Consider the following 15,733-nt stretch of genomic DNA (forward strand, 5'->3'; position numbering starts at 1 on the left):
TTTATTTTCCAAACAATTTTATTGAAATGTGCCAAGAGTACATGGGCAGCACAAATAAACAGAAAAAGAAATCACATGGACAATAATTTTAAAAAGTGAAGGTTAATCTTGGGAGATATCAGTTCCCCTCTCCCTCCCCCTCCAGACTTCCAGCAATTCCATTATGGTTAAGCCTCTACTAACCTAGCATTTAAAAAAAAAAGGAATACAGGAACTTCTCTGCAAAAATGAAACAAAACCAAACAAAACCCAAGGGCAGAAAGGGAAAAGAAAGGCTTTCCTGCTAAGGTGGTTCTTGAGCATCTAATTAGGAGGCGTGCTGGGCGGTAGAGAAGCACAGCTTCAGGGTGTACGGGTACGGACCATCTGTGGAGAGGATAGAGGTGCGGTTGGCTCTTCTGCAGGCTCCGGCCTGGCCTCTTTCTGCATCTGCTCTTCTAGGACAGCCCTGTGCCTCCCCCCTCCCACCCACGGAGGAGCCCATTCCTAGACACTCCTGGGGCCAATGCTGACAGAGTGGCAGTTCCCTGGAGGGGACACCTCAACAATCCCCAAGCTGACGGCAGGCAGCCAGGCTGGCCTCCCAGGAGGAACATCATCAGACAGCTCTCCTGGCGACCAGCTTGCCTGCCTGCTCCAGCAACGGGAAGGAAATCTCCTGGGTCCTATGTTGAGGGCAGAGATGGCCTTGGACTAAAGCCAGCCAACCAGGGAGGCCACCAGGGGAATGGCCGCAGGACACACAGATACTCACTTGGGTTTTTCATCTGGTAATGATTCAGGAAACCCAGCGTCTCCAGGGCATCGCTCTTGGATTCCCACTCGAGCAGCCCAGAAGAGCTGCGCTCACCTGAGTGGATAGGAAGGAGACAGCAAGGTGTCAGGCTGAACAACAGGGACAGGAGGCTAACTCTGGTCACTCTAGAACAGGAAGAAGGCAGGGCAGGGACTCACTTTTGCCTGAGAATACTTTCACAGAAGTTGGCCGCTTCACTCCCAGCTCGTCACATATCTGCAGCAGAAAGAAGGAATTCAGACACAAGCACCACTGCACAGGGGAAGAACAGGCAGGCTTGGCCTGCATGGTTGCGTGCTGGCATTAACCACATGCAAGTGCCAGGAAGTTCCCATGTGACACCAGGTTATGACAGGGATCTTCATGATCCAATACCACCTTCCATCCTCAGCAGCCCCACAGGTATGCGATAGTAAGGAAATAAATGTGTGCTCAACTTCTGAGGGCAGAGAACCAGGAAAGCACAGCCCTGCTTCTTCTTCCTCCCGCCTGCCCCTCCCAGCTTCCTACTTCCCAGAATGCACTGGGAATGCCTAAGTTTCTGCAACCCAGGACCCAGCCCAGAACAGGAGCAGAGAGGAGCAGAAGAGCCCAATTGTTGTTCAACTTCAAAGCTGCACTCCTTGATTCCAGTGAGTAGGGACCCCAGTACCCAAAGTGGAAGGGGGTCCAGGTTGGACCTTAGTTATTGATGAACTGGGACACCCACCTCAAAGAAGTTCTCCTCAGTCACCTCAAGGGGGGCGTTGAAGAAGTGTAGCACATTGCTAGGATGCTGGATGCGGTTCTTGGCTGCCTGCTCTGGGGTGGAGAAGCGATTGTTTCTTGACTCGCTAAAGTCTTTGTAACTGGATGAGCCGTCTTCTAGCCCGTAGGACTGGCCAGGCATAATGGCTGGCTGTTTGGAGACACTGGAAAAAAAGAAGCACCTTGGTTAGATCCGGCTCTGCTGGATGCTCTGTGCCTGTCTGTGAACACTGTGGGTCACTGGGAGCTGCACAGCAGAGCAGAGGCTGACCCGCTTTCCCCCACAGCCCAATGACGAAGCACCATCCCATTCCAGCTTTCGTAGCTCTGGCTGTGCACACACCCTGCTTGCCTCTCCAGAGCTGCCACCACCCTCCCTTGCCCAGAGCACCGCACCCACCAGACGTTCATCTTCTGCCCGAACATGAAGTTGTTGTTGAGGTGAGTTATAGCACGGTCCACGGCGTAGCCATCAGCCATCTCCACCATAGCGGCCCCTGGCTTGCTTTTCATAAACTTTACCTGGGGAAAGCAGCCTCCTTCAGTACCATTGCCCCGCCAGCAGGCCACTCCTGCTCTGGCTCTGGGCTCCACTGCCTCCTGCCAGTGTGCCGTCAAAACCACCACAAAGGCCCGCGGGCCCCAGGTCTGGTGCAGTCTCACGGCACCAAAATGGGATGGCCAGGCCCTCATCTCAGCCCTCAAGGTGACAGCTCTGCACCCGCTGCACAAAAGCACCCTGAGCGGTGTGTGAGCATGCTCTGGCCACACAGCCATGCTTCCTTTACTGCCTCATGAAGGAGGTTAAGACAACCAAGGCTGGGAATGTGGCTTAGCAGTAGAGTGCTTGCCTAGCATACAGGAAGCCCTGGGTTCCATTCCTTAGCACCACATATATAGAAAAGGCCAGAAGTGGTGCTGTGGCTCAGTTGGTAAGAGTGCTAGCCTTGAGCAAAAAGAAGCCCAGGGACAGTGCTCAGGCCCTGAGTCCAAGGCCCAGGACTGGCCAAAAAAAAAAAAAAAAAAAAAAGAAAAGAAAAAGAAACTCTGTGAGACTCTCACCTCTAATTAACCACCTGAAAATCAGTGTGGTGCTGTGGCTAAAAGTGGTAGAGTGCTGGCCAATCAAGCCCAGAGACAGCACTCAGTTCAAGCCCTACAACTGAGAAGAAAAAAAAGCCCACAGCAGACGTATAACTCAAGAGGTAGAGTCTTGAGCCAAAGAAGCGCAGAGACTGATAGCAAAGCACGCAGGCTCTCGAGTTCAAGTCCCAGTACTGGCACACACACACACACACACACACACACACACACACACACACACACACACACAAAATCTGAAAAATAGGAATATGAAAGGCATAGAAGTATGTCTCAGTGACTCAAAAGGTAGATCCTATCAAGCACAGGTCCCCAAGCTCGGTCCTTAGTACCTTCTCAAAAGGAAAAGAGAAAAAAGGCTCAGGACTGCCTAGAGGTTCCTTACACAAGTCTAACAAGTTGTCTCTGTGCCCTACGAGGACTTAAACTCTTGTTGTGCTTAGTCTTCCTATTTGAAATTATTAACTCACCAAGTGGTGAAGTGCTCACTGAGGACCCAGCCCTACCATGTGCAGCAGGTCGCCTGGCTCCCCCACCTCCCCCGCCCGTGTGGACAGCCCCCAACCCAGCAGCGGCTCACCTTCTCCACATTGCCATACAAGCAGAAGACATTGAAGACTCGATCACAGTTCATCTTAGACTGATCCAAGCCATAGACCATGAGCACAGGGCTGTCGGCGTGGGGGCCATACTCGGGTGGTGGGGGAGGGGGTGGGGGATGACCATACTGGGGGCCGTAGCGACTTGGGCCCCGACGGTGACCCCCCACAGGTGGGCCCATCCGTCTCCCTTCGTAGTGAGGTGGGGGGGGCCCGTAGCCCTCATCATGGTAATGGCTGTGGTACCCACCGTGGGGCCCTCCTGGGGGGTGGGAAGGAAAGAGAGGGAGGGCGGGTGAGAATTTGCGTGGCGGGCGGCGGGCAGGGGCACAGGCGCCACGGGAGTCCACGGAGGGGAACCCCCTGCCCTCACCATATTCTGCGGGGTGATCTCCCAGGAGAGGGGGCTGCCTCTGGCGTTTGTTGGGGTTACTGCCAGGGTCACCTGTAGATATAGAGAAGAGTTAGAGTTGAACTTGCAAAAGAACCCCCCCTCCTGACTGCAGAGGCGATGGCGGTCACTCAGCTGCCGGCGTGGTTTGCAACCCTTTCTCACAAGCGAGGGCTTTGGGGATGGGCTCCCTCGCACCTGCTGGGGTGGGCATGAAGCCCAGGCCCCCCGCTCAAGCCGGCATTGTGAAGCCTGGCTTGTGTGAGGGGAAGGGGTGCTCCGCGGTGGCAGGCCTCTGGAGACATGCACACCGCCACCAAGCTGAGCCGCCATGTCAGTTCCCAGTGAAGGGAGAGAGGAGGTTCAAGAAGGGACTTCAGCCAGACAGGCAGATACAGGGTGAAGTGCAGCCCCAAAGCCCCGGTGGGGGAGCTCCATCTACCCCCTAATCAGGGCCCAGCCCCCCAACCCCAAATCCCATTCAACCCAAGGAGACAGGATGACGACGAGCAGGCCACACAGCAGTTGCTGTGGACAGCATTCACAGGAGGTACCAGAGTTCTCGGACCCAGCAATGGCGCGGACGCCCACCCCACCCCACCACATTTCCCACCCCCACCAGCCCCCCCATCCCCGCCAGCTCAGGTGGCCGACGTGGGGGAGGGGACACACATTACAGACAGCAGCTTCAGAATGAATTCCTCACAACAACCCTATGAGGTAGGTAGCAGGTACCGTGCGTTCAGCCCATTGTACAGAGAGGAAAACGGAAAAGTTACCTTTTAACTGAGCAGTTAAAAGACACTTTGACCCAAAGACAGAAAGCAAAGTCAGCAGCTGGGCCAGGATTTAAACCCAGGTCTGGCTGACTCCAAAACCCAGGGCTCACAACCTCAGCCCTTGCCTGGATTGCTTTTTAACAATCTGTCATTACAAAGATGGAAAAGGGCTACTTACAGCAGAAGTACAGAGTACAATGTCCATTTGTCACAAAAAAGCAAATCTTATTTTCTCTTACCATTGGACGCTTCAACAGTGAGTTAGCACAGTTCTGAAAGATGGCGTCCCATCAAACATACACTGCGACCCTGCACACATGGTTTTACAGTCATAAATACAAGTTACAGTACACATCCGCTACATTTTTTTTTAAAGAATTGCTTTAAAAGTCAATGCTGTGATTAAATCAAAATTGATTGGCTCACAGATGTTCTGTCCTCGGAAGATGGGAAGATGTCAAAAGTGCAAATAAAGGTGTATGCAGTGGGTTGTGTCCCTCCGTGTTGTCACCTCCTCACGTGTGTGCTGCAGTGCGGTGCTGCTTCTGGCTGTGTAGGCTCCGTGTGCGTGTCTCCTGGTATGAAGTGTGCCAGTGGCCCCACCAGGCGCGCACTTTTGGCCTTGGGAGCGCGCCAGTTACCCGCCAGCAGGTAACTGTGTGCCTCTGAGCTGTTTGGCTGTCTGGTTTTTTAGATCTGCTTTTAGTTTTTGTTGCTGCTGTTGTGGTTTAAGGTTTTTGTTTCTTATCTCCAGTTGGTGCAGATTGTGTTGGCAGCCGGTGACTGCAGAAAAAATAAAAATAGCAAAAGGCCCTCCCCAAACCAAAGGACTTAAAAAACAAACCCACGTGGCGAGGAATGGAGAGGATCCTATTGTCTTGGAGGCCCATGGAATCTACTGCCGTCTATGAATCGTTCTCCGAAAACAGCACCGCTGGCTGGCTGGCTGGGAGAGCTGTTCTGTGTTTCCTACTTCTGTGTACATTCTCGGGCTCGAGTCTGCTTGGATTTTGACTTTAATGTTTAGTAAAAAGCAGTGTCTGCTGCCATGTTGCATCTCTTTCTTTGTCTCTGTCTGCCTCTGTCTCTGTGCTTGGAGCTGTTCGTTGGAGCGCGGTGTGGTGTTCTTGATGTAGTGAGCTCAAGGCTGCGGCTGTTTCTGGGGTCGTGGTGCGGCTGCGTGTCCTGCTGTCCAGGAAGCGCTAGTGGTTTCTACCCTGTGTGTTGGTGAGCGTGTGCAGAGGCAGAGCCGCTGAAGTCTGGTTCCTGAGGGCGGCGAAGCACTGCCCTCACTCCAGGTTACCTCACCAGCCCGTGTTTGGGGGCCCCAGCCTCGGGGCGGCCAAAGCTGAGAGGCATGAAAACCAATGCACAGCCAGCCCCTGCCACTAGCCCCTGGCGCTCTGCACATCTTCTACTTATGTTCCTTGGAGAAGAAATGGTTGCTTGCCGTGTTTCTGTTAGCAGTCATGTAATGCCATTGCCCGCTCTGGTACATTCACTTGGTCAATTTGCCTCTGACCTCTGCAGGAAGCAAGTCAGGCCCACAGGGCTCCACTTTGAGGGTCCTGGGATAGAATCTAGCCCACCCTTCCCACTGCTTCCCAGCTTCAAAGGCGAACACGCCAGGCCTGCCCAGGCCTGAGGGCCCCTGGCCTTCCCAGAGCCTCTGCGATGGGGGAGGACCCAGCCCCAGGCCTAGTCGACGTGTCAGGCCGAGGGATGGGCAGTCTTGCTGATTTTCAGAGGGGGCGCTGCTGTTTTTAAAAAAACCAACCCCCACCTTCCACCATTCCTGACAGACACTAGGGAAGGGCTCTCTATTGGGCCCCTGCAGAGATGCCGAGTGTCCTCTACAAACGAGGTAAAGACATGGCCACCTGGCCCAGTCCCAGCACCTAGGCTCTACCGGACCAGCTTGCTCATAGGCTTTGCTCCAAGATCCCGCCTCACCTCCCTCCATCAACAGAAAGTGAGGACTCTTCCTGGCCCAATGGGGATGAAGAACCAGTGGCTTGATCCTGACCAGACTCCATTTACAGAAAACAGCTCAGCCAGGTGCCAGTGGCTCACGCCTAGCTACTCAGGAGGCTGAGATCTGAGGATCATGGTTTGAAGCCAGTCCAGGCAGACAATGAGATTCCAATTTCTAATTACCCACTAAAAAGCCAGCAGGGAAAGTATGGCTCAAATGGAAGAGCCACAGCAAAACCCAGCTGGGAGCTGCTAATGGTTTCTAAGCCCAGGCCACACCTTGTCCTCAGTGAGACCTCCCTCCCTACCCCCCAGGTCTCAGCCTCTCTCGGGACACTCAGCAGCTTCGCAGGTCCCCAAGCTGCAGGATGCACAGTCCCTCATTAACCCACTTTTTCTAAGAATTAACCCGAGATCCTCCCGGGTCCACAGGAGTCCAATGGCATTACATAACCCACATCTATGAGGTGCGCTAGTCGGGTGAAGCAAGGCGCTTGTATTTAAAACAAAGTGGCCAACAGGATTACCTTGTCCACTGAGGTTGGGGTTTGTGTAGTCCCAAGTGTCCTGATCGTTCTTGAACACATTCAAGCGTGTGGGCTGCAAGGACAAGGCACAGCTCAAGATCAGCCATTTGTCAGCATCTCACCCAGAGGCCAGCCAGGGCAGAAGGCAGTCACTCCCCAGACCTACCTTCGCGTATTCAATCTTGAGAGTGCAACAGCCAGAATAGATGTCAGCCCCATTGAGGGAGGCCTTAGCCCGTTGAGCACTCTGCACAGAGTCGAATGTAAATCAAGTTAAGGACTACCTCACCATAGCTCCTTGGGGAGGGCTTCAAGGTGTCTCAAAAAGGATTAAGACAAAAAAAAAAAAAAAAGTGTGGCATATGTGGCTTTGGGGGCACTGGAGGCACACACTGAAGCTGCAGGCAGGCTGGTGATCTGCACTCCCCCCGCCCTGCTAAGGCACCAACCACCTTCTCAGCTACCACCCCACGCCAAGTCACCTTCTTCAGTCCAGCTGTCTCACACCACCCTAATCTCTAAAATGTCATCAAATCACACCCTTTGCAACCCAGGACAAAGGGCAGCAGCCCACTGTACTCTGTGCTACGACCTCCTAATTACATCTTTTGTGGATCATTCTGCAGTCCTAAGGTAACCTAGGTTCATTCTCCTTAAAGTACTGCAGATGCCATTCTGGTCCAAACCTGGAAACAAGCTCTACCCCCACCTGGCACCCTTTTCACACCCCCTTCCCAGGGCATCTCATTGTGCCTTCTTCCTCTCAGTGGACTGGCCCATGGACTCCGGGAAGACATCTATTCAGCAGACAGATGCTTGCTTCAAGAAATGTCCACTGCTCTGGGAGCCTCACCCCACAAACACATTCCCCAGTAAAGGATATTCCACCATGGCCTGGACTCCATTCTTTCGGAAAATAACAATCCGCTGGACAGGGCCACAAGGATTACAGATAGTGTAAAGAACATCCTGCAGAAGCAAAGACAGGCAAGATGAGGGGCCTCGGAAGGTCTGGCTTGAGGAAGGGTAAGGAGGAGGAACCCTCACAGAGAAGCCTCTAGGAGTGCCCAGTAGCACGCACCGTGGTTATGGAATAGATGGGGTTCAGGATGGTAAATAAAAGCACGCTGTTAACGCTCCGGGAATCATCCGAGTCCCCAGGGCGGGAGATCTTCTGGCTGGTAGAGTAATTGACAAAAGCTGGATGACCAGCAATGTAGATCTGGTTGTCAGCTGCGTAGTTCACTGCATTGCAAGCCCCCAACACGTCTTCAAATTCCACCAGTGCTTGTCTCTTCTTGGGCATCACCACCACATAGCTGGCAGAGAGAACACAGGTTCAATTCCCTCTGGGATATAAGAGGAGAATGCTCCTCCATTAAGGGTACAATGACTCTTCCCCAGACTCTGAATTCCTCTGATGTCCTCCCAGATGTCCCCCACAGACCCCAGGGCTCACCCTACCATAGCTCTAATATGGCTGGGCAGGTGCCTTCCTGGGAGAGGCAGTTTTGTTCACTTTTGTATTTCCCACATTTAGCACATGCCATATATTTAATGACTATTTGCTAAAATAATCAAAACCAACTATGAAGGCAAAGAAAAGAGAAAGGAATACAGAACCAAAGTTTAATGACCATCAGTAGGAGCCAAAGGAAGGTCTGCAGCCCCCAACGGCACAACTTCCAACCAGAATCCAGTGCCACATAAGATTGCCAGAGCTGACGTTTGGATATCCACTCTCTAAGCCAGTACCTGATGGGTCCAAATTCCTGCAAGGCCTCCACAAGGTCAGCTTCAACCACGCCGTCAATCAGGCCCCTGATGTGGACAACTGGGGAGGCAGGGGTTTTGTGGGGGTCATCGTAGTTCTCCTGAGAAAGAAAAACCAGTAAGATCTCATTTCCTGTTTTATAAGACGGCAGCCAGTAGCCTCAAATACAGATGTAGTCAGGTGATCCAACCACAGGCATGACCCAGGAGGATGCAGAAGGCAGAGAGAGAGCCATTCAAGCCAATTCCACTGAAAGGCTTCTTTCTGCAAAGGCAAAATGGAGCATCAAAGTGTAAGGAACCCGAGTCTCTTCTGTTCCATCAAGGTAACATGGGCAAGAATCGTGTGGAAAAGGGATCCCGTGTAGAAAGAGCCCACGCATGTGTTGTGTATGTGCCTCAACTTCCTTTCCCTTTCTCTGCTTAAGAAAGCCACCATCATCCATTTAGGCAAGGGGTACCCTCAGAGCAAAACAGCATTAACCTCAGAAACTGTAGGAGCCAGATATCTTCTCCCACCATTACTGTGGTTACTTTTTAAACTTAAACAGCTCTTTCAGAAACACCTGTGGCTCACGCCTGTCAGCCTAGCTACTCAGGAGGCTGAGATCTGAGGATCACAGTTCAAAGCCAGCCTGGGCAGTAAAGTCTGTGAGACTCCAATTAACCACCAGAAAAAAATGGCAGTGGGTTGTGGTTAAAGTACTACCCTTAATTTGAAGATCTCAGGGACAGCACCAAGGCCCAGAGTTTAAGCCCTATGGCTGACCCCCCCCCCCCCAAAAGACAGCTCCTTTTCAGGGGTAGTATCTTTCCACCTAGAGAAACCTCAGGAAGTCAGGAGGAAAATAAAGTAGCTTTTTCCTCCACCTCTCCTGGACTCTGGGGGCCTCCTCTCTAAGCTTCAGTGGGCATGAGCCCAATTGATTCTATTTCAGGAATGAGCCACACAAACCACAGAAAGCTTATTATTACCAGCTCTGAGACTCAGCATCCAGAACCTGAGTTCTAATCCCAACCCCCTTCTTCCCCTTTAGCCATATTACTTAAAATTCACCTAATGTCTCTCTCCCATTGTGTAAGTCAGGAATCCTAACACTTCCCCTAAAATCGCAGATAGGATTCAGTTAAGCTGGCCTTCAATTAGATGGCCAAGCTCTCCTAACAAGTGAATAGGGAATCTGGAAAGGGGTTATCACAACCCATATCCCCGGAAATTCTAAGCAATCGCGAGATGGCCTCAACCTTTGGCTCAATTCCCAAACAGCAAAACCGTTTTCGCCGTTTGTAATGCCCAAGAAAAGGGGGTCGTGATTTTCGTTGAAGGGGGAGTGGGAAGGCGAGTAATTCTCAGCAAAACTACTATTTTATGAAACCGAGACTGGACACTATTGAGATTAAATCGCAGCTGAACCGAAATCCTGACTCGGCAAGGCCACCCACTTAACTCGTTCCTGCTCACGCGGTGACCTTCCCCAACCATGGGCCCACGAGGCCAGGCTGGAGGAGTGCGCCGGCGCACGCGGTCAACGCCAAAGAAAATGATAAAGGGGGGGAAAGGCCCGCCCCCCAAGCCAGCCCGCCGCGCCTGCGCAATGAGCTCCCAGCAGCGCGAACCGTTTCCTCCGCCCCCTCCACCCCCAGCTCAGGACTGCGCGCATGCGCAGGCTCCTGTCCCCGCGCAAACCCAGCCGTTTGCCCAACGCCTGCCCCTCCCCCAACCCCGTCCACGGCGCGAGGCCTGGGCGCGTGCGCAGAGGCCCCTAAAAAAAAGATAAATACAAAAGTACGAGATTTTTCTTTTTCCTCCCTTCCTAGTACTTATAGCCCTGGCCTTACCCCGCCGCCGCCGCCCGCTCCCCCAGCTCCACCGCCACCACCGCCTCCGTGCTGGTCACCGGCGTTTTCAGTCTTAAGCCGTTTAGGGGCCCGGCCGCCCTCACTGCCGCCGCCGTAGTAGCGGCCTCCGCCGCCTCCGCCACCCGCCGCCGCCATCTTCACCATCGCTCCCGACCGTCTCAGCTGCTCGTCCGGCTGCTGCCTCTGCTCCAACCGCCGACGCCGCTTCTCCGCCCGGGGCAGCAGCCTCCGCGACATGGCGGCGCAGAACCCGCCTCCCCCCGCCTCTCATTGGGGGAGGGACACGCCCGTCACTGGCCGCCCCCACCCGATAGGGGGAGCCACTAACCCTGCCGTGGGGGGAGGGGAAGCCGCTGCACGCCTTGTGCGCCTATTGGATGTTGCCCGTGCCCTTCTACGCAAGGGCCCGCCCTCATTTGTCTGAAACACTTCTTATAGGTGAGCGCTTCCTGCCAGTCATTTGGCCAGTCCCGCCGCCTTAAAATAAACTCCAGCTTGATAGGTCAGGTTTCTGCCATTGCCCGGCCTCCCAAGGAGCATCTAATAGAAGCGGCACTCCCAAAATCCCGAGAGGCTCCGCCTTCTTCCCACTTTCGTTGGTTTTCTCGTTAATCCGTCAAACTGGAAGTCTTCAGTACCCCAGTCAGAACACCACCTTCCCGCGCCAATTCGCGAGGAGACAAGAAAGGACTTCCCTTCTCTCTCTTTCCGCAGTGGTCACGGCGGACGCCCGTCTTCTGCGTCACCACGGGCTGTCCAATGGAAAGTGGGAAGAGCCTCCTCTCTCCAGAGGGTGGGACTAATGATGGCCTCTAATTGGGCAAAAAGGGGAGCCCGACGGCGCCCTTTGGAAAGGGATCGGAGGGAGGGCGCATGCTCCAATGACTTTTTTTTTTTAAGGGTCCTCGGGAGGCGGGATAAATACCTTAGAGCAGATCCCTCCCCCGGGGGGGGGGGCGGAATCCACGACGGTATGGAATGCTGGCGGTTAGCATCGCCGGAAGTCTACACCAAGACTGGCCACTTTCCAGAGCAGCTGTGTCCCCCATCAAAGCCCCCTCCGTACTACACCTCCAACTTTTCCAAGGCCCAAGGCTCTCCACCACACACACACACACACACGTCTGGCCCTCGCCATTCGTGTCTGCCGACTGTTTTCCAATCGTGCCGGCTCGCAGACGTCATTGGTGCACCGCACCTCAAAATTTCAGCCACAATCACTTCAGCCCTTTGCCCAAGTAGAGCCCCTATATTCCTTTGGCCATGTGGAGTCACTTCCCAGGTCCCCTAGCAATCCAGATCCCTGGGCTAGTCTTTCCCCCCCCCCCCCCGCCAACTCCGCTCCAGAAACTCAGGCCAGCATTTCTGGCGTGCTCGCCCAGACCTCCCTCGGTGGATCGTCACGGGTCCCGCGTGGGCGAGGGAGCGGCGGGGCAGGGCCCCCAGGAATGCTTTGCAGGGGGCGGCATCTCAGACGCCCCAGCCCTGCCCTACTCGGGCGCGGATGAGAGGTCGGGATGCCAAATCGAGTCCTGGGAGCAATTTGGGGGCTGCCTCTCGGGGGAGGGGGGGGGAAGGGCGGGAGTCTTAACTCAGAACGTTTGCCTGGCGTGCTCCAAGCCCCTGGGTTCGATTCCAAACAACTCACAAAGAAGGAAAAAGAAGACACGAAGGCCATCTAGAGCCGTGGGAAAGGCGGAGGACACCCCTGGAGGGCGACTGACGACCTTCCCCAGGGCGGGAACTCGGAATTCCCGTAGTAGGGATTTCTCTCCACCCCCCCCCCCCCCCCGGCTCCCCGCAACTAAGTTTGAAATGGAGCCAACAAGCCCAGCGCCGATCGGGGGCGGGGAGGAGGGGCGGGGCGGGGCGGGGAACAGGAAAAGTTTTGCTGGGGGAAGTGTCTGCCGGGGACCCCGGAGGACACACCCAGAGAACCCAGGTGCAGCTTGCATTCCCCACCTCTCCCCCAAACTAAAAGCACGTCACGGCGGGGAGGGGGGGGGGGGAAAGGCTCGGCTTTGCGTCACGTGACGCGGCCCCGGGGGGCGGGACCTCCTGTCCTGACGTCAGCTGAATGCGGTGGGGGGAGGGGAGGAGGAAAGGGGGGGCCCCGCCCCGCCCCCGCGCCCAGCCCGGACGCCCCTCGCGCCGGCGCGCGCGGCGCACGCCGCAGGCCGCACCCCTCCACCGCGCGCGCCCCCGCCGGTGGCCGTCGGAGCCCCGCGCCCCGCGCCCGCCGCCCCTCCCCCGCCGGCGGCGCCCGCCCGGGGGAACCCTCCCCCGGGACCCCCGCCCCCGGCGCCCCTCCCCGCCCTGCCTCCCCACTCCCCACCCGGCCCCTTACCAGCTCGGCGGCGAGCCTGGCCGGGCGTCCGGGATCCGAAAGAACAGACACTGGGAAGTTTTGGGGGAGGGAGGGGCGGGCCTTAAAGGGACCACGACCTCTTTTCAGCCCCGAGGGGTGCGGGGGGTGGGGTGGGAACGACGACGACGGAATCCAGCAGCAGGGAGGGTGGGCAGCCGAATAGATGGGGAACCCGTCCAGAGCAGGAGGAGCCTCCCCTTCTTCTGTACCCCCCAAAAACCCACCTCCCAGCCCTGCTCGGCAGAAAGTTGTACAGATGCCTGGGGTTGCCAAGTGCAGTGTGTGGGTTGAATTGAGGGGGGGGGAGGCTGGGGGGGGGTACGTTGAACTAATGGGGAATTGGGTTCAAGATAGACAAATGATAAGGGGGGGCACGGAAATGGAGGGACAGAGGGTGAACGACTGCAGCAGCGATGCTCCCTGGACAATGAAACAGGAATTCTACAACCCACCCACCCGAGGGCAGAGATGGGAGGGAGCCAAGGGAGAGGTGACAGTGTGCCCAGGAAGGAATGTGTGCTTTACCTGTACTTCCGGTACTGTAACCCCTCTGTGCATCACCTTTATAATAATAAAAATTAAAGATATGCAAAAGTGAGGCTGGGCTTGTGGATTAGCAGTAGAATGCTTGCCTAGCATGTATGAAGCCCTGGGTTCGACTCCTCAGCACCACATATATAGACAAAGCCAGAAGTGGCGCTGTGGCTCACGTGGTAGAGTGCTAGCCCTGAGTTCAAGCCCCAGTACTGGCAAAAAGTAAAAGATAAATAAAAAATAAAGATATGCAAGTGACCGCCGCTGCTTGGTAAGGGGCTGGGGTGGAGTTTGCCTGCAGTAGAGCTGATGCATGCCCGGGACTGGGCAGGGCCTGCCTTGGTCAGGGCCCTGCATCTGAGAATAGGGGTGCAGCTATGAAGTATTGCTCACTTTAGTAGCTCTGTGCCTATGGAAAGGAATTCAGTCATATCTAGCCTCTGTGAGGACTCATTAGAGGCGATCAGTAGCCGTCCAGGACAGTCAAGAGAGGCCCCCCCCCCCCCCACATCACAGAACAGAAAGGATAGTTGTAAATGAGCTGGTTGCCCTGGTCCTGACCACCTTAGAAGGTATCAGCTGACTTTCACATCTCTCCTTAAGTCATATTTACCCTATAATAAACACAGCCTTTCCTTGTGTTTGCCACTAGGCCAAAGCTCATTCCTGCCTAAGGGCCTTTGCTCTCTACTCCCTCCCATCCCCCTCTCTAATCCCTCCAGCTGATACTTTTCATCAGACCAGCTGCAGTTCAAATGATTAGCCTAACTACTTACCCTCCTTACAGTTTTAAGTTCTGGGCTCTTTAGAGGCTATTACTAAGCACCATGCTTTCTACAATGGTTTGCCTAAGTCACTGGGGCCCAATAAAGTGATCTTTCCGGAAACACGTTGAGCCTGAAAACGTGGGTGTGTAAAAGTAACGGAACGTGTCTGTAGGAACTACCTGGAAATCCAACTACTGATGAAGCAATTTGAGCACCAAAGTGGATGAATTATTACCTGATAAATTAGGACCCTAACCCAATGGGGGGACAGTACTGGGGTTTGAATCTAGGGCCTCATACTCTTGCTTAGCTTTTTCACTCAGGTACAATTCCCTTTTGCCTTTTTGGTGGCGATAGTCTTACAGACTTTCCTGCCCAGGCTGACTTCAAACTTAGATCCTTAGATCTCAGCCTCCTAAGTAGGCAAGATTACAAGCATGAGCCACTGGAACCTCTGCAGTTTCTGAAAGTTCACATGCTGTGTGATGTTTGCAAAGGGAACAGACTTCTCCCTCTTGCGGTTTTTGAACCCACGGCCTCTCCAGGTCTTTACCACTGTAGCTACACTCTTGGTCCTTTTGGTTTTTATTTATGTATTTATTTTTGACATAGTCGCTGTGCTAACTTTGTCCAGGCTGGTCTCAAACTCATGATCCTCTCTCATTTCCGGGATTGTAGGTATGAATAAACACACCTGGCCTATTTTGCTTGCCCATATGTTTGACTAGGAAGTCACACCCTCTTGGTCAAGAGTCTGTCCAAGGGCCTTCTAAGATCTGCCTAATCCTCAGTGAATATTGGAGCCTGTAGAATTGGAGCAGGACAGATGAGTGGAAATGAGGGATGGGAAACAGCCCCATGTCTGAGCTCATGAGATCAATATTGCATTAATGAATAGTTTGATTCAAAGCACACAGACTCTTTTATTTTCTTTACTCTAAGATTCTTACTCAGTAAGTTGTAACATTTGGTAAAAGTGATAACTCTTTCCCCCTGATCTTGCAGGCAAGCTCAAAAGACTTACTGTTCTAAGAACCCCAAAGATTATTTTGTTCTGGAAGCCAAGCAGAGATATCTTAAAGAAAAAGAAAAAGAAACATTTGGAAAAAATGACTCCTTTGGTGACAGAAATGTTTGCAATGTAGAAATTATCTTCAGGAAGGACACTCAACTCAACTCAAAAGAACATCCAGGGATTGGAGGCATGGCTCGGTTGATAGAATTTAGCCAACGAGAGAAAACATCAGGTACTAAGTCTCAGTCCTGGTCTTGAGCCTAAAAAATGACTAAGTTTAAAAAATGGAACATCTAGGGGAGGGGGGAAGGTGGGGGAAAAATGAGGAAGTAACAAGTTTGATAAGAAATGTACTCACTGCCTTACATATGAAATTGTAACCCCTCTGAACATCACTTTGACAATAATTTTATTAATTTATTTATTTATCAGGGCCTGAGCACTGTCCCTGGCTCCTTTAACATTTAATTAAATTAATTAATTTATTTATTTTGCCAGTCCT

At 53.6% G+C, this 15,733-nt stretch overlaps 1 protein-coding gene and 1 long non-coding RNA gene across 4 annotated transcripts in view; one reads left to right on the forward strand and one right to left on the reverse strand.

The window, feature by feature from the left end:
* Positions 1-13,018, reverse strand: Hnrnpl (heterogeneous nuclear ribonucleoprotein L). Of its 3 annotated transcripts, XM_048329850.1 has the most exons (13): positions 10,527-10,799; positions 8,670-8,788; positions 7,996-8,233; positions 7,798-7,883; positions 7,081-7,177; positions 6,915-6,987; positions 3,617-3,688; positions 3,225-3,505; positions 1,944-2,065; positions 1,506-1,707; positions 955-1,012; positions 755-850; positions 1-366 (listed from the first exon to the last, which is right to left on the reverse strand). In XM_048329850.1, exons 1-13 carry the CDS (start codon positions 10,782-10,784, stop codon positions 308-310), a joined length of 1,761 nt encoding a protein of 586 aa, XP_048185807.1. In that variant the 5' UTR covers positions 10,785-10,799; the 3' UTR covers positions 1-307. The 3 variants fall into 3 exon arrangements, with proteins under 3 accessions (XP_048185807.1, XP_048185808.1, XP_048185806.1); XM_048329851.1 differs by lacking the exon at positions 10,527-10,799 and adding an exon at positions 12,895-13,018 and having other exon boundaries at positions 3,225-3,688; XM_048329849.1 differs by having other exon boundaries at positions 3,225-3,688.
* The window catches only part of LOC125338832, a 19,879-nt gene continuing 13,264 nt past the window's right edge, over positions 9,119-15,733 (forward strand). The window contains exon 1 of the long non-coding RNA XR_007208368.1: positions 9,119-9,338. This is a non-coding gene — a long non-coding RNA (uncharacterized LOC125338832). The remainder of the gene's footprint in view (positions 9,339-15,733) is intronic.

The sequence above is a fragment of the Perognathus longimembris genome, chromosome 20 (assembly GCF_023159225.1).
Source record: "Perognathus longimembris pacificus isolate PPM17 chromosome 20, ASM2315922v1, whole genome shotgun sequence".
NCBI classification, from domain to species: Eukaryota; Metazoa; Chordata; class Mammalia; order Rodentia; family Heteromyidae; genus Perognathus; species Perognathus longimembris.